Source organism: Lissotriton helveticus, chromosome 9, assembly GCF_964261635.1.
Source record: "Lissotriton helveticus chromosome 9, aLisHel1.1, whole genome shotgun sequence".
Classification (NCBI taxonomy): Eukaryota; Metazoa; Chordata; class Amphibia; order Caudata; family Salamandridae; genus Lissotriton; species Lissotriton helveticus.
Window position 1 is genome coordinate 460,592,056 of NC_136070.1, and position 23,844 is coordinate 460,615,899.

The 23,844-nt window shown below is 41.2% G+C and overlaps 1 protein-coding gene across 1 annotated transcript in view; it reads left to right on the plus strand.

Annotated features, from left to right (window-relative positions):
- LOC144783200 (inverted formin-2-like) overlaps positions 1-23,844 on the plus strand; it is a 112,534-nt gene that overhangs the window by 6,039 nt on the left and 82,651 nt on the right. Inside the window, exons 3-6 of the mRNA XM_078662298.1 lie at positions 3,173-3,314; positions 12,874-12,997; positions 23,057-23,327; positions 23,410-23,471. Of these exons, the coding sequence (XP_078518424.1) occupies positions 3,173-3,314; positions 12,874-12,997; positions 23,057-23,327; positions 23,410-23,471 (599 nt within the window). The remainder of the gene's footprint in view (positions 1-3,172; positions 3,315-12,873; positions 12,998-23,056; positions 23,328-23,409; positions 23,472-23,844) is intronic.

Below are 23,844 nucleotides of genomic sequence, written 5' to 3' on the forward strand. Positions count from 1 at the left end.
CTCAAGGACTCTATTCAATTGCTTCTTTTGGGGCACCGCAGCTCACTGCCTTTCCATGAGCCTTTTTTCACCACAGGATTTCTTCTTTGGGTCCCTCTGGTTGTGACTGCGTCTTTGACCTTTTTGGTTGGTGAAGCTCCTGAATAGCACTATGGCCAGTACTGTGCCTTCAGCTAACCTCCATATCTCATTTCGGACCTTCTTCTCTCCCTCCTCAGGACACATTAAAATAATGATTAAAAACCAACAAATATGTAATCAAAAAATATTCATATATGCAAGTGCAAATGAGTATAAAAGTGGCTGAAAGCAGAAGATGGAGTGCACCACTGTTTGCTACCTCATTTGTCGATGAATTCCTTAAAAGCAACACAGTAGGGCAGAAGATGTGAGTGAATTTAAAGGAAAGGACCACTATATGATTTGGCCATTTTAGATAAAGTAGAGCATCCAAATGTAAATTCATTAAATGTATTATGTGGTTTACTGACTAAGGCCTCATTTAGAGATTTAAGGGAACTTAAATAACTCCACCTTGAGGTTAGCAAACTGTACATGATGCCCAAATTATCAGATTTAGGGTGTGCTGGTAACTGAGAATACTTCAATTTCTAGAGAAAACACCACATGTGAAATGGAGCCCAGTAGCTGATTACGTTTCACAAAATAGATCTCCTCTGTGATATGGAAATTCAGTTTCTTCATTATTTTGGAAGCTTGTAGATACCAGCAAATTCACATCTGTCTTTCAGCTCAATGTGGATAAGTAACAACTTAATCCTATTCTAATATCTCCATTTAGATTTTAAAGTTACCTTTGAATTTGAATAATTTCAGCACTACCTAGATTTGGTCCTGATCACGCTGTCATCTAGTCATCCATGTTTTTCATTGGCCCTGCCAGGCGAATGGTGAACTTGTCTATTCCAGTGGTTTTCCCTGAACTTAATTCCTATGCATAGCTGCTTATGCAATACTTGCTATTTGGTGATTGTATCCTTATCAGCCCCCAAACAAGGCTACTTTCTTTAAGGTTCACTTCTATTTTTGGACTCTCTAATTTACGTTTGCTCTGCTGATCCATCTGGCTAATGCCAAATAGTCAACCTTTCCTTTGTTCATGCTACTTACATGACTAACTCTGGTGGGTTGATTCCTGAGGGGCCCTTCTGATCAGAACAGTGCCGCTCTTTAAAACCTTATAAAGAGCACTTTTCAAATGGCATACGTGCCATGTTGGTTCCGCCCAGTGGGTCACTTTGGTTGACACCATTATGTCTGCTTTCCTTCTGTTTTGTTGGTGTTGCTCTATTCATGGTTCCTGAGCTATGCCCCCAATCTCTACTGATTTGATGCCCTCAATAGTCATTGAATTTATTCATAGTTCCCTTGTTTGATGGGAGCCACTCTCGTTTATTCCTGCCCAGTATCCCTGCTTAAATAAGTAATGCTCTTTTAGACCACCCTTAGGTTGGTGGTGCTTCCATATACCCATGTTTTCTGTCAGTTTTTATATGTCTTCTATTTAGTGGTGCTAGTCTTCGGTACAGTACACCAATGGTTAGTGATGACCCTTGAGTTCCTTTCTGGTTGATGGGATAACATGTGTAACCAAAGCTAATACATGGTTGATGGAACTTACCACACTTCCCAAATTTTGCATGTATGATCTGGGCCAAACACTCCCCAAAGGTTTGCTGCACTACCTGACCACATCCCATAGTCGGTTCTTCCTGTATTCATCCCCAGGAATGCTGATCATCCTCACTACACCCCAATCCTACTTCCTGGGCCACCTATGAGGCCACACACTCTTTGGTTGTTTCTCCATGGCAATACTACTGCAGATTCATAACGTGTGGGCTCTGTGTCCAGTATCTTCCAAGTACTCTATAATTCTTCCTGCCATTCTGTGACACTCCCTTGAGCTCATAACTTCAAACTGGATTTCCATCATCAGTCATTCACCCCGGAATATTATTTGAGCTGATATACCATATCTCACATACATCAGAGGAGGTTATGGAGGGTACCACTGATTTCCTAGTTTGTCACTTTGGTAAACTGTTTGACGTTACTCCTATGTTCCTGCTTTCTTTTTGCCTCTCTCAATGTGTTCTTCATGGCACAGGATATATTTAGCCTCTCCAATGCTTGGTTGCTACTCTGGCTGATCATCAGTTGGTAGTACTTGGCTGCTTCCCTCGTACCACTTGGTGTGGGTCCATAGTGGCATTCCTTGGGGCCTCTCAACCAAAAATGGTGATATGTGAGTTCCCACTTTATACAATTGTGGGGGCTCACCCAAGGTTAGAGGAGCTCTCTCTTACTCTAAAAGTGGTGTACTCCTTGTTTGCTGGTATTCCCCTGTGCCCTCGCACCTCCTAGTAAATGATACTCATGAGCACTGGCCGTGGTTGATGGTGACCCATGCCAATGCCATGTTCACCCTCACTTTTTTACACTTTTGGTTTACATTACTCTCTGTATACCCTCCTCTGCTGTGTTACTCACTAGCACCCTCTCTTCTAGGTAAGTGTACTGACCTCATGATTTCTCTAGACTGTGGTTCTGCCTATACATCCTGTGGTAGGTGGTTTCCTGGTCCCTCCACCCCAGACCTCACCTTTCTGACTTTGTCCTCATCCAGCTCCACAGTCTGGGGGATTCAAGGTCTGTGCTACTCTATCCTATCTTTGCATGTTTTTTCTGTGTAAGCATGCTCAAGTGGCACCCCATACTCACCCCACCATGCATCCATTTGTACATGCCCTCTTTGAAAGTGCTTCCATGTCCCTTCCTTTTTTTCCAGCCCACCACCCTGAGGTATCAGCCACAGTTAGAAGCACTGTCTTCCTCCCTGATAAGTGTCAAGGATGTAGGAGTCTAGTGCAAAGACAGGACGAATATCAGCTATATTCTTGAGTCAGTCTGACGAGAAAGTAGGTGAATGCCTTTTTGTGACAGTGCTAGAGGTGCTCCTGTGATGTCAAGAGCCCCCAAGTAATAAGATATTACCTGCTGAGTTCTGATTTCACTCTGTAAGATATTAATTACTGAAATATTCAACATGAAAGCAGTATTGGTCTAGAAAATGTTCTGAAAGCAAATTGATGACTGACATTATCCATTTGTACACTTATTGGTGACTTATGTTGATTTTGTTTTTCAGGTGAGCAGTTCTCCGGTATCTGTGCAGTTCCTCTCAATTCTCCAGGGCCTTCTACAATTGGACCCTCTTAATTCCTCTAACCTTCTATTATGGGAAGCACTGGTAATCCTTGTCAATCGAGCAATTTTACTTGCAGATCAAGGTGAGAATTATTTAAGCAGTATATTGTCTTTCCACTGAACATTTTTTTAATTTTATATTAGCATTTCAAAAATTAATTTTGTACGCAGTCACTCAATTGCTGCTCTTAGGGTTTGTCATATGTTAAAAATAACTAATGATAGTTTGATTTTTAGCAAGAAAGCAATTTATGTCGATAAAAATTACATACAAATGCAGAGTAGAAAACAAATGTATAGGACATTTTAAAAACTGTCTAGCCAAACAAGTGTGAATGAAATGCTATCATCTTTGCAGTTCCTCCAGTTTTCACTTGCCTCTTTGTATCCAAGTGGACCATATATGTGATGATTCAGTGAAATAGCTACCATGCTTGTTGGTCCTATAACAAAGTGCTGTGCACTGTTCGGCACTTAATGCCAAAAGTTTCGAATATCGGCAGTAACCACTTCTTGCGATCAGTTATTATCTTTGTCTAAAATAGCATGAAATGGGAGAATGAATCCATACCAGCCAAAGTGCAGTCACACAGTCCAATCTTACATATTGCTCCATGTTGTAGAAAACAAAATTATGAGTTTTGCCTAATTCAATCCGCACATCCGATTGTTGTCATTTTCAAAGCAAGACCAATCAATATTGTCAGCAACTCAGGCCTGGGTGCTCTGCAAGGTGTGTGACACCTACCCACTAAAGTGTCCATCTGTTCACAGATTCAGATGAATCCTAGTCACAAAATTAAATACATAACACCTGAGCACACATTCTCATCATTTCTATGATCCAATATGTTTGTATTACTCTCCATATTAAACCATGGCGCGTAGTTAAAGGATCATGATACATCCCTACGCCCTGAGGCAATCACTCAGAGATGGTTACGGCAACTTTTCCTTTGATGGAATCTCTTGTATGTACCATGCAGAGTACATTGGACCGCTTTCACTGCCTGGATACAAACGATCATATGACGCCAAAGAATTTGATATTTTTCCGACTACAAGTCATTTCTAAGGTATATCACAAGGCGTCACTACTTCTAAGCTGCTCGAGATTGCAATTGCAAACATCCGGGCCATCACTAATCTGAAAGAAGGACGGACTCCCTTTTCCCGAGTTATCAAATTTGGGTTTCCAAGAAAGTCAATAAAGCCTTGAAAAAGCCCTGTGGGCAAAACGCGTGTCGGCTGCTGTGGTGCTATTCACTGTCGGCTGCTGTGGTGCTATTCACTGTCTGCTGCTGTGGTGCTATTCACTGTCGGCTGCTGTGGTGCTATTCACTGTTGGCTGCTGTGGTGCTATTCACTGTTAACTTGAAATTAAAAGCTTTCATCTAACAGAAGATTATGACTGGACCATTGCATCTTTCTTTGTGGATAATACGAACTCTGGACTATAGGGCGTAGAGACACTGCTGTATTTTTTGGAGAGTAATACAAACATATTGGATCATAGAAATAATGAGAATGTGTGCTCAGGTGTTATGTATTTAATATTGCTCCATGTTAGTTTGCTATTAGTCTGGAGAGTTCTCATCCTAAACCTGTAGTTTAAGTACAACATCACATGTCTAAGGTTGTATCCAGTCTAAAAAGTGCTTATAGCCAATGACATCTGATAAGGAGAACATAGTTGAAAGCTAGCAGTCCTATTTGGTTGCACTTCCAATGAGTCACCATTATTTGGGGCATGGGACACCCACAGTTGGCCTAAACCCTGATACTTGAGAATATACTTGAAGGTGTCATCCAATGATTTGCAGCACCTCTGTTGCAAAATGCCACTTCCAACATGGATCAAAAGTATAGTCTAGCAAGTGTATTTCCATGGAGTTGCACCCAATGTAATGGGAGCATGAGCTGCGATATCAGTAACTGATTAAAGTTTAATTCCAAATACGAAGGCAACGTGGAGTAGAGAGATGGGTGTGCCAGACCAAAGTTAAAGGATTACTCTTAGGATATAACTTTTGATATTCTGTCACTCTTTAACCTTGATGCTACTCCAGAGCTCCAGACCATATGTTGTCAAAGCTACAGTCTTCTGGGTATGTACTAGGAGAATTGAAATAAGTGGGCGAGTGCCTATCCTTTGCTTGCAGCTTCACACAGTGCTGTGAAACTGCACAATATACGAGAAGCCCAATTCAGAGTTGAGCAGATACTCCAAATTATCAATGCATTTTAGAGTTTGTTCATTTACCACATCGTTTTTTCTTAAGGGACCAGTGCTCTTCATTAACAGTACTCTTCTTTCCTCGCATATCGTCCAATCGTTCTCCACGCAGTGCTCAAGAAACCTACTAATAAACTTCAACTTATGCATGAAAAGTTCTGTCAAGGAGAGTAAAACAACTTCATCAGTAAATAAAGGTATAGGGATTTTTATATTGCATAAATTAAGGCTATGAAGAGTGAGTTCCCATAGGTATTCAACAAATCGTTAAAATATAGAGTAAATAATAGTGGGGCTTGAACGGATCTCTGGGTTAAGACTGATAGTACTGGAAGCTCTCACTGCATTCACTTCAGACTATAGCATAATCTACCTAACCAAATAAATGTGGACCACAAGATGAACCTGTTGTACGTCATGAGCAACGACTTTAGAGCTATAAATGCCATATACACTGGAACTTTATTTGCTTGCAGATCTTTTATACCGATATATGGAAGCAAATTGAATGGTAATTTGTTCTGATACCCTACCAAAACCCAGATTCTACATCAGATAGGATAGGTTTTGTATCTAACAAGCGCTGTAGGACTCAACTAAATTTTCTGCCGGCACTATTTAATTGAGTTTGGCCTACATTTCGGAGGGTTTCCACAACTATCTTTTTTGTGCAAGAGGATAGTTATGGCAGACTGCCAGGAATCTGATCTGTAAGTATTTCCACTATTAATGCCACATTGAACATCCTATTGAGTACAGCTGCCCGTAGATTGACTGCTGCATGATATATATCTGCCAGGAGTCCAAATCGACATGGTGCTGTTTGCTTTGCTCTACCACTGGGATAAATAGATCCAAATTGGTATTACAATTTTATCCCTGTGGCGCTAAGATAGTCACATCATTGGAATAATTATATTTGAAGTATCTTACTAATTTTTGGTCCACAATACATAGTTTCTGCTTGTTTTAATGCTCTTGTAAACTATGGGCTATACGTTCCTAGAATCTTTTTATCCTTTATCAGTGGAGTCCTGTTTTAGCTTGTGCCATGTGCTCTGTACATTGCTTTCAACTTTTTATAGTTTTTCCACAGATTTTTAAAAGGTAGTTCTACTGGCAGCACAATGGTGGGGCACCTTTAAGGCACATTATTTATTGTGCTTTATTAGCCAACAGTCTTTGTTGAACTATTCATGTCTATGGTGAACTTTACTTCCTCTAAATGGATTAGGATTTGTTCGGTAAATAGACATTTTCACAGTTACTTGCTCATATAGCCATACAAATTTTCCCTTCTTCTAAGATTATTCAGCAAAGTTCACCTGCCAATTCTTCCATCAGTAATTGTGCCAAACTGTCATAGCTTTCTGCATTCCATGTATCTACTTTTCTGGTATTTGGTTGTAGAATTTACAGATGGGAAACAACTAGCCCAAATAGTGGAGGCCTTGGCAGCATAAATTCAAGGATAAGTTTCGCTAATGGTTTGAAATCACTTTCCATGCACCAAACCACCTCCATATCTGAGATCAGCTTCTGACCTTCTAAATTGATCAGTATATAATCAACTAATCTTGACCTCTTTCCTAATCCATAGTTTTTTTTTAACTGGGTATCAGAGTCACTTAAGCTATTTAGAAGACACAAGTCATCAGATACCAATAGGGAGGCAAAATATTTCCCCATTTGGTGTTCCTGCTTACAAACGGTGTCGATTAGAGATACCCTCTTGCTTCTTCTTCCTCATAAATTACATCAACCAGTGATGGCTATCAGATGAACTCTTAAAATGTCTACTTATTATAACTTAACCAGCATCATTAATTGGGTATTCATGATACAGTGAACTGACTCTTCTAGAATTTTGAATATAGATACATCGTTGACAATACGACCTGGTGGGATATAAATATTGAGGGTACCTAACTCTGTTCCTTGCAAGGACACCACAACCAGTCACCACCGTTCTGTATTATGTCATTGTGCACAAGTTGGACCAAATCAGAAAGAAAATGATTGGAGGCATTGCATGTCCTTGGTGATAAATCGCTCGGTGTTTCGTATTGATCACTGTTCAAACCTACATTCATGACACTGTTAAAGTCCTGGTATTGTGTTTGTCTGTGGCGACAAACTGCAGTTGAGGTACTAAAATACAATACCACTAGAACACAACGCCACACCACCACAGTCTGATCGGTGCTGGTATCTTCGGTGCTTCAGTTGCTAGGAGCTAAATGGCATACAGTGCCTCAAGTCAGCAGCCTCAATCGTCACAGTAGTGTAGCTCATGTGGCAACTTTGGGGGTTAGTGCCAGGCTAGCCATTCAGTGAGTGCTACCCTTGATGGAAATCATCAGGTTGTTTCAGTGGCAGTCTAGACTGCACAGCACAGAGCTGGCAGTGTCATGGTCATGCTGTCCCAGGCATGCAGCGAATACCACGGGACAAATTTCAATCCTGGGTTCTGTCGAGCCAACTGATTGGACATCATTTACAGGGATGTGGAATTCCTATAACCTGACGCCCAGGACATATTGTTTGGGTCAAGGGCAACAAGTTTTAATGTGTATTTTGTCCTTGGGACAAGTAGGCTCAACCCCCTGCAGCACAAACCCTTTGGCTGCCAGTTTGCAGTACCACATTAAGGATCAGGGAAGGGCACTGCCTGTAGTTAAGTTAATATTTGTGTGCATGTGTTAATGCTGTTCAAACTTGTATTTATGGTTCATTAATTGAAAGCCTTTATTATTAGGGTGAGCGCTCTAAGTAAATGTACGTTCTGCCTGCACTACTGACAGTGGTTCCAGTATGAAAATGTGTACACACGGTTTCAATGTTTAACAACATGAGGCTATGCATGATGCTCACAGAATGCTCTGATTAGATGCAAATATTTGCAGAAGCTTGAAAGCAAGATTAATGTTTCTTTGCTTTCAATATAAAATGTTCCTAAAAAATGAAAGTAAGGAAAAACACATTTTGGTAAACTACTGTAAAATTTCAGGTACCATTTATTTGCAGCATCATTTAGTAAAATGTGCTGATGCATGCTACTATTTCCCAAAAATATTCATATTGGCAATTTTTTGTAACCAGTTTCAATAAGATTATGGGAAACAAAAATAAACAAGCCTTGGCAAAGCCAGTAGGTCTGACATTGGTGGTCAGCTTTTTAGTTTTGGCAATGTGTGACTTGTTTTGGCATGGCTTTTGTAAAACCTTATTGATGTGGGAGCTGCCGGGCACTCACCATTATAACAAACATTGGCAAACACAAAAAATGTTTTTGGTCTCAAAAAAGCACACACTGCCACATTAGTTACTGGTACTGAGCAAAACTAATTTGTGTACCGATATGCTCCTTGTGAAAGAGCAGAATGCTGTCACTCACAGTGAAGCCAGCAGATTCAGAGTGCGAGAGAATTTTAATAAACACAAACGGGCATGGTTACCGCCAGACCAAATTAGGAGCCCAATTATTAAAGAAAGTCTCAAAAGTGCACCTTTGGTATATGGCCTTCGTGAATTCACAAGAATTTACATTAGTAGGGCAAGAAAGTGTACTTCTACAAAATATTTGTGAACTGCATTTTAGCATGAGCAAATATGCATGTGTAGATTTGCTCATGTGAAAAGCTGGATGTTTAAAGTTAATTTTCCCTCCAACTACTTTTTTCCCCAACTCAAAAAGAAGGTTTACGTCTACCACTCTCAGGAGTAACTTTACAACATTTCTCAGTATGGGAAAGATTAGAGAAGATTTGTTGAAAACCCTTAAAACATGTAAGTTAGTAGGTTTGCACGGACTCAAAAGGGCATTCCAACCCTGGAACTACTGCTTACCACTGTCTTCAGTTCCAGTATGTAGATCTGCGGAAACGTGGCAACATAAAATGATTACTAGTATTCAAACACTACTATGGTATATACCCTGGCATAATCAGAGAGGCTATATAAGAGCTCTTATATAATGAGATTGCTACCATAATTTGTGGCAGCACTACATAGCACCAAAGGGACAAGTGGATTTTGTTACAGAACAAGTAGATTTATGAAGCAACCTGCCCCATGGACAAGTAGATATTTTAATAAATTCCACACCCCTGATTCAAGTGTCACAGTGACGATGATGGGGGATGAAATGGATGGCCTCTTGGAAATACATTTGAAGAATGTCGGTTTCTCAGAGGGTCTCTGGGACTTGTCTCCGGTTGTCGGACACTTGCACCATGGTCAACTGCTTCAAATCCCCTTCCAACAGTCCGCTCTTCCTGCAGGAGGGCTTGCTCCTTCCCCTTCACTAATGGCAAGAATTCTTGGGTTCCCAAGACATGGAAGGTAGCCCTCCTTCACATTGACTCCAGGTGAAATCCCCTTACCGCTCAGAAACTGGCTGTCTGGGAGACAGTAGGTGTGGTTCTGCAGTAATCCTCTGAGTAATCTGTGGCTCACCCTTTCCTTGGTCAGAGAGAACTTGAAACTGGAATAACTAGTGGGTCAGCAGCTCCCTCTTTTATACATAGTTATCAGACGGGGGATAATGATTCTCTGTCTACCTTTCCAGAACTGATCTAGGTTGTTTCCTTTTTCATGTCTCCTTTGCTGGCTATCCTTCAGCCTCCTCCTTTGTCTTGAGTGATGCTCTTCAAAGTATGGTCGTTCCTGGGTTGGAGCACCAAAATCAGAGGCACAAAAAGATGTAAGGAATCTGGCCCTGACTATCAGTAGCCGCACATGAGACTGATCATGAAACAAGAGAAATGGCTGCCCCCCTCTAAAGGACCCTTCACACCCTGATACTTTCCTCACCCCTATCATTCAACACATGGCAGTCTCAGGAAGACTAATCTGCATACCTCTGTGTCAAAAAGGACCTCGTCGAATTTCTTAGGGGGGCCTCCCTGTTCCCCACTTCAGTGTCTGATTCCCCTCCCACTAGTCAAAGGAAAGTCAGCAATACGCTTTCACTGTCTGGGAAACCAACCCCATCTCCCTCATGTGTACAAAATGGAACCCACAGACCTGAGTCACTCTGGATCACTCAGGCACTCATGCAATACACTCCAAACTCCATACCATACATGCAGACATCGAGGATCACGGAATCTCAGTGCTAGGACTAGTAGTGGTAGAATTTCAAATGAATGTGCAGTAGGCTTCCATTCACATGACAAAAGTAAAAAGGTCTTTACAATGAACACTTTAAAACCTGGTATGGTGCCACCACGGTACTACACTTGTGAATCTGCAGCTAGAATCTTAGTCCTTTTGTCACTACAGAGGGTCTGCTTGATGTATTCCTCTAAGTCCAGGACCATTCCATGTCTAACAGTAATTGAAGGTTAGGCCTAGGCTGTCATACCCATGCTAGATTAGCGTGAGGCTGGAGCCAAAAAAACCCAAAAAACTCTGATTCTAGATTCTTGCAGGTGTTCACGCATATCATGGTTCACAATTGCTTCTGTTAAGTCAAAGGAAAAAAATTAGATAACTGATTATAGCCTGCAAAAGATAACATACGAAAATGACTTTGGATATAATCAACTACAGTTATGAGCAGTCATTTTCTTCTCTCCTCAACTCCAAGAAATTATTCAATATTCTGTAGTTAGTGTCCCTCTTTTTGTCAACACTTTCAGCCTCTTCATGTTTCAGAGGCTTCACCAGGATTTCGCTGGGTTTTGATGGTGAAGCTAAAAAAGGAGGGATTACGATTCAGCTAGAAATAGTTTTTCTAATTCTCAGTTTTTTCTAGGAGTATTAATGACTTGTGTGGTTGCTTTACCCAGAGAAATGTAAGAGCTCCTCTGTAAGCGAAATAAAAAAAAAGAATTGGTCCTAATCATTACAAAGTCGCTTCCATTTTCATAGTGGGTGATGGTCTCTGGACGCATAAAGTGTATACCAGGTTGTATAGTTTTAGGAAATGTTCACCCTAAAGCTTGTATTAACATCTTGCAACAGTTTACATTGTTCTTTTAATAATATATTGTTTTGTGAAAAACGTCAAACTACAATGACCTGTTAAGACAAACCTATACCATGAGCATCATAACAATGCAAGCTATTCAAACATCAAGAGACTGTTTAGATTGTTTAACACTTTGCTGCAACAGGGTTGCAGTTACCTTGCATGGTAATGGGTGCTGATACAGTTCTTAAGAAAATGTATCATTTAAAAAATCTGCATGTATGTGCTGTATATACGAATGTATGACGGGATTCTGCAAGCCGGAATCATGCCGTGCCTTCACAGCGCCGTCTTTAAAATGAACGCGTCTTTAGTGTGCATTCGTTCAGCATGCAAGTCGTTATAAACTTAATTTACCATTCCAATTCTAGTCGGCGCAACAGTTGGGAAGGTGTTGGACTTTAAATCCAACACCATTCCACCAACACGCCCCCTAAAGCAAGTTGTTTGACCAACTGTTGTGCTAAACGAATGTGTACTGAAGACGTTTTTGTTCTCTTGCCGGCGCTGGGAAAGCACATCGGGATTCTGGCTTTGTTATAATGGACGTTTACCGTAAATACACCCTTAGGCTAAGTGACATGATCCATTCATCAAATGTTGATGTAAAATGTGATGCATCTGGTACTTAAATACCACTTGCAATGCAGTTTAGCTTTGTGCCACTATGCTTAAATGTAAAAAGAGTCGTTGAACTGTCTAGCTTGGCAATCCAAACCATACTTGCTTCAGCATACATTGTGTTGAAAATGTGCAGGTGGCTCGTCATATCCAGGGTTGGGTCTAGGGTGAAAGTGTCTGATGTTGCACAAATGTTACAGACTCCCTTTACAAACATTAGATGTTCCCTCTTGTGTGGCTGGGTGTGGGTGGCAATGGATGAATACAAAATGAAATTACATAGTGAGTGTAAATTTGTATTTCTCCACTGTTTACGAGCTTTGTGTAGTACCTCATTCTTACCTGCACCTTTGAGCAGGTCTTGAGGGACTTCAGACAATCTTACCCAACTGCCAATAATCTAACATTCCCATTAGCAGTAAAATCACACATACAAATGCACTGCCAACTTTGAGATTAACGTTACCTATTTTCAGGAACTTGCTGTGTCATGCAAGCCATTTGTGTATGGACATACTGAACCCAGTTTCAAATATTGCAAATTGAACATCTGTAATCAATGGTTATTCTGAGCATCTTAATGGTATCTGGAATAGATCAGATGGTCACTCTTTGGACCTGGATCTGGATTACACATCTGTATTCATTTTGAAAACTCTTCCTTGTTAAGAACCTCTTTAGAGCGACGTATAATATTTGCTAAAGTGTCTTTACTAATGTGTTTTATGAGGTTTGTTATTCTGTTTCCTCATGCGTGCGCACACACACACATTTAGCACTAACACCTTTCATGTTACTACTTTTACAGAGGAAGAAAACACCCTGGAAAAAATTATTGAGCGAATTGCAGTTTTGAAGAAACTTCAAAATAATAAGAATTCGGAGAACAGTGGACCTGTTAAAAAATGTCATAAAAGTATTCAAACTGAGAAGTCAGTTGAAGAGTCTATAAAGGAAAAAAACAGAATATCACAGCCTCAGTTTACATGTTCTGAGAAGATCTCAACTACACAGCAACTGATCTCTTCAGTGTCATCAAAACTAGAGTCTCTGCCCCCTACACATGAAATTAAACCTCCCCCTCCGCCTCCCCCTCCCCCTCCTCCTCCTCCTCCCCCTCCTCCCCCTCCTCCCCCTCCTCCTCCCCCTCCCCCTCCTCCTCCTCCTCCTCCACTTTCCAGCATGGCAGGTGGGCCTCCTCCAGCCCCCCCACTGTCCAACATGTTTGGTCGGGCTCCACCCGCACCACTTTGGCCAGGTATGCCACTGACTCGCCCTGGTGCACCTCCACTTCCTGGCTCGAACAAGGATGAAATTGTGGTTGCACATGTGGGTTACTCTGTGGGATCTGCAAGGAATGCTTACTTCAGCAGTGCTAGCAGGCCAACATTAAAAATGAAGAAGCTGAACTGGCAAAAACTTTCTCCAAGCGCAGTAAGGGGTAAGTATTTGTATTTTTCAATATATGAAGCTAGGGCAAGCATGTCTGTGTTAAATGTTAGGATTGTTAGTAAACCTGAGATAACTGATCTGATATGTTGTATTGCATTGCATAGTTTGATGTCATATTGGCTATGTATTGCAGAATAACTCCGGTTCATGGTACTGTATTTGATCTTTTATTCAACAAGGAGCTATGGGGGTTCTATAACGGTCAGGTCAACACGCCCCTTTTCAATGATTCAAAACACTATATGACCCGACCCTATTTCAAGAACAGATTCAATTGGATTTCAATGTGTTTGATCTGACAAAATCTTATCACTAAATGTAAATTATGTAAAAATATACTAGTCCTACTTTTGCAAAATCATTTCACTTTACATATTATGATTTTTTTGAATTCTCTGTCTCCATTACCTGTTTATACATGTAACATTTGGTTTTAAATATTGCTCATGTGTGTACCCTGTCTGGTTCTATGTAATTATTGGAGATCTGTATTACGTTTTGCTCGTAAACATTTTTTGGGTTATCAAATATGTGGATGTGTCAACCCAGTCCTTGTTTTTGCTTTTGGACTCTCAAGTACCAACTACAATCCTTTGGCTTTCTACTGTATAGAAATAACTATTCTTCCCTGACGACTGAGTGAAGAAGTAGTTCCAACTATGTTTGAAATAAATTTGATTTTCATTCCGGCTTTTTTAAATGAAAATATAGAAAGCTATGGTTCCTAAATTATACCTCCAACCAGACAGACTGCAATCCTCAGAAAGAACTCCTCAAGTGACGACACAATGCTGCTGTAGCAGACCAAGCACAAGTTCTTCCTCCTGAAGTGAAGTTGAATAAAACAATACCATAAAAACTGTTCTACTACACAGTGATTAAATGTTAGACCGATCCATTCAAAAGCGACCAGACTTGCCAAAAATAAACAGTGAAAAGCTTGAATTAATCTCAACCTCTGCTAATGACAATGTGCTAACAACCATTTCATCATTTGTTGCTCACCGTGTTATTACTACCCGGCCAACCATAAACATTTGGTTAACTCAGTTTAAGAGTGAATGCGACGAATAGTGTAAAAATTATCAGTTGGTCCCGCTTGCTACTGATGATGATTGGCACATAGAGAAAGTTTCCCCCTTGAATGATCTTTTTAAGACCTAATTTCTACAGTTGAGCAAGACATCAGGAAACTGTTGTCTACCCACAATGTCCTGAAGCAAAATATTGCTGATGGCTTCTATTGCTTGTCTGTGCAGAGGAAAATTTGTTTTCATCCTTCATTTGAACTGTCTACTTGCATACCAGTCCCCATATTACAGAGAGGGATCATGACCCTCATCTGTGCCACCTTTTACTGAATGCACTGAGCACGGACCAGAAATGTGCACTCCAGGACAGCCACAAGTTCACACCTGTCCTGGGCGATATGCACCGGTTTAAGATGCTCGTCCCCCTTTCACTGGAGGTGACAACTGGCAACCTGCCCTACATCTGAAAGGGGGAGGGAGTAGCATTGATTCTCCAGGATCTGGTTACAGTGGGTGATTACACCTCCATGAGAATGCCCAGAGGTTCCCCCTTCAAGCAGCAGACTGTGCACCACCTCTATATGGCACACAGTCAGTGCGTCTTCTGACAACATGTTTTCTTCTGGCCCGCATCTGTGAAATGGCATGGGTGCAGAGGTAAAGTGTTCCTCATGTACATGAAGCCACAACCACATGCAAGTTAGGGAAACCCCCTTGAGCTCGCACTGGTGGTACATGTGCGTCATCACAATTTGTGTTACAGAAGAGGCCACACAAGCATCTCCAGCCAATTTTGTAATGCTGTAGTGACCAGGAGTGGACAAAGTAGACTTGCACACCTTCTGCACCCTCACCATCATCAGGAAAGTTGACCACCATTGATTGGAGGTTGTCCCGCCATCTGCTGTAAAATCCTGATTAGGCTAAATGAAGCCTATTTTGGAAAAAGTGTTCTTCCCTAATGTGATGATATTTCCATTCTTTGATCAAATGGACATATGTAATGAAATTGAAGTCTCCTATGTCAAAGTACATCTCTAGTATGCAATGCCCATTCCATACAATGGGGGATTGATTAATTCATTGTCGTCTTTGCTCAATTTGCTGTGGTACACCAAGAACAAACTTAATTGTTCAATGGCGCTAAAGACCGTCAAATGCAGACACGCCAAAGCAGTTATACACTTCTAAAGCTACATACAAAGTACAGTGATGACCCAGACAAATACATCTGATTGTATAATAAAATATTCTTCCTGTAATTATGTAGTTTCGGGGCTCCTCAGCAAGAGACGATGGTCACTCACCCCTTGGATCCCATCAGTCTGTCTTCTGACACGCCTCTCAGTACCCACTGATTAAAATAAATAAATAAATAAATTAAAAAAAAGTGAATGTGTAAAATTCAGTTCGATGAACACTGAAAGTTAAGTTTGACTCCAGACATTATACACCACTTGGGAATGAAGGGGGATGATGCATAATCTGAGTACTGCAATGAACCAAATGATAGCAGACTAAACGTCTTTCATTAGTATTACAATGAACATTGTCTCAGATCTTTTGCCTGCCTCCCTGGTGTAATTAGGACAGTTGCCATATCATCACAAACTTTTTGACCCATGAAATCCAACACTTAAGGTAAAATAGCTTGTCAAAATTGTAGTGGAACAGAGAGGAGTGGGAGTCTCTTGCATACTGGGCCAGAGACTTGAAGTAGATGCAGATATAGTTAGTTTTGCGGCAGCTGGGCTGGTGAGAAATCGTAGAGTGTCTCTTGCACGAGAAAGGAACTGTTGGACATCTCACACTACTTTAGGCAGAACCAAAACATTGCCATAAAGTAGTCTTGCTGTAATGCTGACAAACTGATAGTAAGCAAAACAAAAAAAAGCATTTGGGAATAGTTTTTTTTATTGAGAGCATACGCCACATAAATTAAAAAGAAGAAGAAAAGGAGTAAATGCTCCTACTTAAACGTGGTGACCATATGCTTGTGATAAAGGTTTTAAGTAAAACCTGCTCAGGGCAACAAAGAAAGGCCTAACAGCACGAATCAAAATAAGCACCAACAAGAGCAAGGAACTTTTCAACATTGTTAAGGAGTTCTCCAACCTGGCTGCCAGCGAAAACAAAATCACACCCTCACAGGAGCTGTGCAACAAACTTGTCAGCTTCTTCCATGACTAGATCCAACCATATACAGAAACTTTGAACCCTAACCTATACCCACAGACTTAATTGACTAATACATCATCACAGCAACTGGCACAAACTAAAAATTGACCACCTGAAACCAGCTCTCCACCCTGGACACTTCATCCATCGTGAAATCCATCCATTCGGAAACTCCCACAGACCAATGCTCGCACCACATCTTCAACCTTGGAAGCCAAAGAATAGACCAAGAAATCACCACCCTGCCCAACACCTTAATCACCACCAAAACATTTTCGACATCTGGAAACATGCCAACATTAGACCACTACTCAAAAAACCCTCCCCCAACCCCAGTGAACTCAAGAACTACAGGCCAAAATCATTGCTCCCATTTCCTGCCAAGGTGCACTAAGGTGGATCACCTCCTTCCGCACCGTAAGAACACAAAGGGTCTGCCTACCACCTTTTACCTCCGAGCCCAAGGACCTAGTCTGCAGTGTCCCCAGGGTTCATCCCTCTGCTCTTCAATGTATACATGACCCCACTGACCAACAACGTCCGTTCCCACAGTCTCAACATAAAATCCTGTCCAGACGAAACCCAACTCATCCTCTCCCTCACCGATGACCCTACCACCACCAGGACCAACTTCCACAGATGCATGACAACTGTCGCCGACTGGTTGAAGAACAACTGCCTGAAGCTGAGCATGGACAAGTCAGAAATATTGATCTTCGGTAACAAAAGCAACCCCTTGGATGACTCCTGCTGTCCCTCAGACCTAACCTGCACCCATACCCGCAGATGACGCCGGAAACCTTGGAATCATCATTAATAAGAAGCTCACCATAAAATCACAGATACACGCCTTCTCATCCGCCTGCTTTCTCACTCTATGCATACCTACAGAAGATCTTCAAATGGATTCCCCTGAACACGTGAGGCCTAATCACTAGCTGAGTGGACTATGGCAATGCTCTCTACGTAGGGATTGCCGCACACCTCCTACAGCGACTTCAAACTATACAGAACACCACAGTCAGCCTTGCCTTTGCCCTTCCTAATGAACCCACTTTACACCCCACCTCGGACAACTCCACTGGCTCCCTGTACAAAAGAGATGGCAATTCAAATTGCTGCCCTGCACACACCAGGCCATACACAACTAAGGACCTGCCTACATCAGTGACCACCTGAACTTCCACCAACCATCGACCTGAACTTCACCATCCATCGAAGACTTTGCTCTGCCTCCCTATCACTGGCCCACTTTCCCAGCATCCACTAAAGCATAATTAGAGGATGCGCCTTCTCCTACATCGCAGAAAAGACCTGTAATAGCCTCCTCATGCAGCACCCGACCATCTGCTGCCGTACGGAATTCCGAAGGGCCCTTAAACCTGGCTGTTTCAAGCCAGGCAAGCCCCTGGATACTGTATTAGGTGATTAGCAGCTCTTTATAAATCCTGATTGATTAATTTATATTGAACAGTATAGAAGCTCTCTAGCACACCTGAGGCCCAGAATTAGTTATTTACTTTCAATGAACAATTTAGTAACATATGACTCTTATTACCACAAAAAAGGTTCAATTGGTTTTGAAGTTATATACCTTGAAGGCTTGGGACAATTAACTAATCTAGTTAAAAATGTAAAGGCAAAGATGTCTGCCTGCACATACTTAGTCAACTTTATGGTTTTCACAAACATACCCAAAAGTAACTCTGGAAAGTGGCACCAGGTGCAGGTTTCCACGCTTAATCTTGGGATGGTCAAGTGACTTTCCCCGCAAGGTCCTATTCTCCATGTACAGTAATCCAGACAGGAGAATACCACAGATGGGGAAGAGAGTCCCCTGTGCAAGTGCACATTCTTTTCTGTGGGGAAAGTATTATTCCCAAAGAGAACCCCTTCACCTACATGCTAAGTAAATCTTGGGGTGAATCATTCCCCTTCCCACTCGGAAAGGGATTGGTGCCATTCCTTGGCTGCAGTAAAGTTAATCAATTACAGTGTTAGTTTGTGAATACCCATGCACATACAGATTTGTAGGTTCTCACCTTGTGAATTCCTGGCAGTTATAAAAAAAAAAGGTATTTTCGATCGCAATTGTACGACGTCAAGCAACTTTTACCTTTAATAAAGGGGCCATAGTTTGAAAACACAAGGATACAAAAAATACAATTAGGCTAAGGAATGTGGGGAAAAAAATTAACTAAAAACAAAGTATTGACCTATCAACACTGGCATTGGAGTGCATGTTTTTGTAAGTGCTCCTGAATATGTGAATGGGCATAATACCATCACTCACAGAGCAAGACCAACAAACGCCTATGAAAGATGGATGCAAAATCTGAATGACAATTGACGATGACAGCTGACGCAATGCCTCTCTGGTTATTATTTTATTCATGATCTTCTTTTTCACATTATACCGGCTTGAATGCTAAAGTTGTCTGTAGGCCAGATTTAAATACAGGGCATCTCACCCTAAAGCTCAATTTGAATCCCATGTCTTGAACTGAAATTCATAATCTCTTAATTGTGTAAATTCTGCACAGTGTAGAAGATTGAACGGGACAAACATAGGTCCATAGTTATGAAATTGCAAGTTTCTCTGTAGTTGCAATGGTTTGACAGAGATGCTGCAAAAAGATCATAAACAAAATCAGCTCTGCTAGAGAACAAGTAAAATACAAGACCATATTTCTCAATATCCACTTTGGCTCAGGTATATTTCTGCTTAGGTAAATTGGCTCCTCCTTTCTTTGTCACATTGCTCAACATGCTGATTAGGTGCTTGGCATTAAGTACCAGGAAACCCTAATGGGCAAATGAGAACAAGCTTGCACATATGGAGCAAAGATGCAGATCCCAACATTTACAAATCTGCACAACTCTGAGGTAATTTAGCACAAGTGCATATGGAAATACATCTGTGTGCACTTAGTGCAGCCTGTGCTGACCGACATTAAACTGACTGACAATCTGGGATTGCTGCACATTGGCAAATCACCTTGAAACTTCTTGTAAATGCCTGGTGATTGGCCAATGAATTGTCTGTGAATATTGACAATCACATTGTTTATATGTGTAGAAGTGCAACAGCCTGGGCTTGCTGAAGGAGCATGTCGATGTTCCTGATCCTTCAATTCTGGCACATCACTAGTAACAGTGATGGTAGGAGGAGCCAGGGGTGAGGGTAAGAGCGACTGAGTGGAGCAGCCTGGAACCACACAGATAAAGTCTGCATTGGTTTACTCCTGTATTTGTTTTGCTTCTCTTATTCTCCGTGCTTCACCATGTGTCTCTGTCGGTGTTTCCCTGAGTTTATTTTTCTTCAAATTATCCCACTATGCATCGCTCTCCCCTCTGTCTGTTTCGCTCTTATATTTCCACAAGCCTTTCTCTCCTCTCCCCCTACCTGTGTCACTTCTCACCCTCTCTGTTGTGGAGTCTCTAGTGAGGGTGAGAGAGAGGGAGCCATGGCATCAAGAGGAAGTGTGACGAAGACAGAAACCGAGTGGGGTGCCATTGATATATTGGATTCAAGTTATCCAATCACAAGTATGGTAAATAAGCGGTGGGTAGGGACAAACCGAAGAAGAGAGAGTAAGCCTTCAAATAAATAAGAACAAAGTAAATGAGATTAACAAATCTAACCAATGGCAAGTGCAATACGTCTTTCACAAAAAAAGGTTAAAAGCTAGCTGTAGGCTAGACTTGAAAACACGAACTAGTGGCTTGACCAATGCTTATTACTTTTTACAGGTTACCCACGTTTCCACATAATTTTGAGAAAGTGAAACAACAACTTATAAGCACTCTCGAAGGGTCATGTCCTATTATTGTCTACACCACAATCCCATGCCTACATCCAACCCTGTCTAGAGAGTTCATTTATTACAATTTTTTAGTAGTGGTCTACTCCCTTTGGGTGTTTCAGAGCCCTGAAATAAAATTGGAGCGAGGTAGCAAACGAAGGGGATAGGTGCACAGACAACTAAGTTTTAAAATCCACGCAAGAGGAACCAGTCTGTGTACCCCGCAGAAGAGGAGTTTCCAAACCTTTCTTAAAGCCTGTGATGCGTGGGGACATGTAGAGAATTTTCCTATTATTAAAAGGATATTTTTGAAGGAAACCCTGAATGGAAATGCCTGGTACGTTAAAGAATTCAAAAAGAAAGTGTGATACATGCTGAAAAACATTACCAAGAAAGTGTTAGGTGGTGATGTGTCAAGTATTCAATTTTCCCCCAAAAAATTGTATGTGCATTGACTTGCTACGAATCTTAACGAAACAGACTTCCATGAGAGAACTCCTTACTCTCTAAATGCTATGTCACCCAATTTTTTTCAACTTGAATTTATCGATTTATCTATGGATTTCAGAGGCTCCAGATTAACATATTTAATACATTTCCTGTGTAGAAAGTTGACTTCCTGGGATTAGTGCTTCCATCTTTAAAAGGAAGTAACTCGGTCACAGAGAGTTGATTAAGCTGATGTATAGCATTCGACACCTGGTCAGGTCGCTTTAAATGAGGAGAATTCTTGCAGCATTAGCACAGTATACACTAAAACTTTGCTATACTGTTCTTAGGTAGACCAAGACGAATAGACTTACCAAATACGTGCTGGAATAGACCAAAGTCTTGATTGCCATCATTCTCTGAGAAAAGGACTAAGGGCCAGATGTAGGTAATCAAAATTAAGTCACAATCACACCCTAAATTAACCATGCTCAACAGTCCGGCTTAACTTAATAGGCAATGTGTAAAGCATTTGTGCAACACTTAAAACAGTGAAAACGCAAAAGGATAGCACACCTGGTGATGAAATAGAGCTTAATTTAACACACAACCCAAGACCAAAACAACAAAAATGACAAAAATCCAATAAGTAGAACCGGAGTTATGAATTTTTAAAGATTAAACTGAAAAGTAGTGCTTAAAAGCATAAAACGCCAACCGCAGCTATCTGGTCGCGCTTTACCGGCACAAATTTGAAAGTTCAGGTTAACGCGATGGAGCACTGGTCAGATACAGGGACCAGCCTTGGCCCACTGCAAAGTACCTTGTTTGCATCAAAGAAGAAGATGCGAGGAGCATAGGAGGCAATGCCTCACCAATGACTCAGGATGTGGGCACCACATTGGCTATGAGCCGCGCAAAGTCAAAGTTGCGTCTGAAATAGAGACAATGTGCCAGACAGTCTGCAAAGCAATGCACTTAATCATGGCAGCAGTGGCGTGTTGTCGTCGAGGGAGATGCACCCGTTCCAAGCGGTGCAGCGATGTGTGGATTTTGGTACAAGCCGCTCTCTATACCCACTTCCAAAGGGCTGGGTTGGCACCACTTGGGAAGACAAGACTCTCAGATGGCAGAATCCAGGTGCTGTTGCTGGGTGGTTGGAAAACTTCGATGTCCAGGAGGCAAACCAGCAAATCCTTGGAGTCACTCTGGGTTCAAGAGATGTGGGTCCAGTCCTTATTACCCAGGCAAGGATGGAAGGAGGCAGCAGACAAGTCAGTGCAACAAGGCAGGAATCCAGCAAAGCAGCAGTTTAGCAGAGTAGCAGGGCTTCAGCGGCACAGCAGTCCTTCTTGGCAGAGTCTTCATCCTTCCCATCCTGTCCAGTATGGGTCATCAGGAGGTGGCTAGCCCGTAAAGTCACACCTAAGCTCCCTTTGTATACGGCTGTCTAGAGGGACACAGAGCTTAGCTGTTGCCCACTTTCTAAAAAGAGGCATTTTCAGAATTGCAATTTAAAATCTGACTTCACCTGGGCTGTACCATTGGGGTTTATTTTATTGGTAAATTGAAACATCTTTTTCCCCTAGAACAGGAAGTGATCAGGGTCGGACTGGCCTACAGGGGAATGAGGCAGTGCCCAGTATACTAGTCCTGCAGGTCAGGGTGTGGGCCATTTTTTGGCAGTTTCTGAGCCTGTATTGTGGTCTGTTTCACCACTTTTTACTGATTATTTCTTTGATATTAAAACAAACACTACCTCCAGCAAACTATAATGCATGCAGTCTTCCATATAACGTGTCTTTGCAAGTTCAAAATTGTCTGTTTGCAACCATTGGCCATCTTTTTAGCCATATAATTCACTAATGGGGATCACTTTTATGTTGGTGCTCGAATGTAACTTCTGTCCCAGTTCGACCCTGGAAGTGATGCACTTCAAAATGTTGTTTTGACTCTCATGCTTTGATTCTGTGGTAGTCTGCAAGACTGAAAACTCTGCTAGAACAAATAACAATTCAAAAGACAGATGGGCTAAAGCCAACTCTTGAGACATTAGGCATTGCAAATATTTTTAACGTTTTCATTAAACATTCAGGGATTTCATGGAAAAGGAAAAGAACTCTGTGACCTACTTGCCTTTTGATGTTTTGCATCTCCAGCATTTGCAGGCATTTTGGGAAGCTCCAAAATTCACTGCTTGTTTCCCATCATTGTCCCTTTCAGACACTCACTCCATGTGGGCATCCGTCAGCATATCTAACGAGGCCATAGAGCCGAACTATACGCGCATCGAGGAACTGTTCTGTGTGGCACAGATAACACTGAAGGAAAAGGAGGCCGCTACTGTGAAGAAGCCACCCAAAGAGGTATGCGGTTAGCTTCAATTCTCCCTTGCATCATATATACTTTTTGAAAACAGACATTACATTGTTTGTTTTTCGTTAACAGATAACCTTCTTGGACTCCAAAAGAAGTCTCAACCTGAATATTTTTCTCAAGCAATTTAGGTGGTAAGATGTGACCTTTTCGAACTGCCTTTTTAGGTGCATTTAGCTTGTGTCTTCTTAAACTAATGCATAAATGTGATTATAGCTTAGGAAATAAGTTATATTACAAACAAAAATAAACAAGGACTTCATTTGCCATGAAGTAGAAGTGAGAATTATTATAATGTTACATTGCACAAGCCAGTGAAATTCGAGTTGCAACACTACTCCAAATCATCACCCCAAGTTGCAGTAGTTATGGTTCTGGATTAAAAAAAAAAAAAAAAAAAAATATATATATATATATATATATATATATATATATATATATATATATATATATATATATATATGTGTATATATATATATATATGTGTATGTATATATGAGGCAGGTC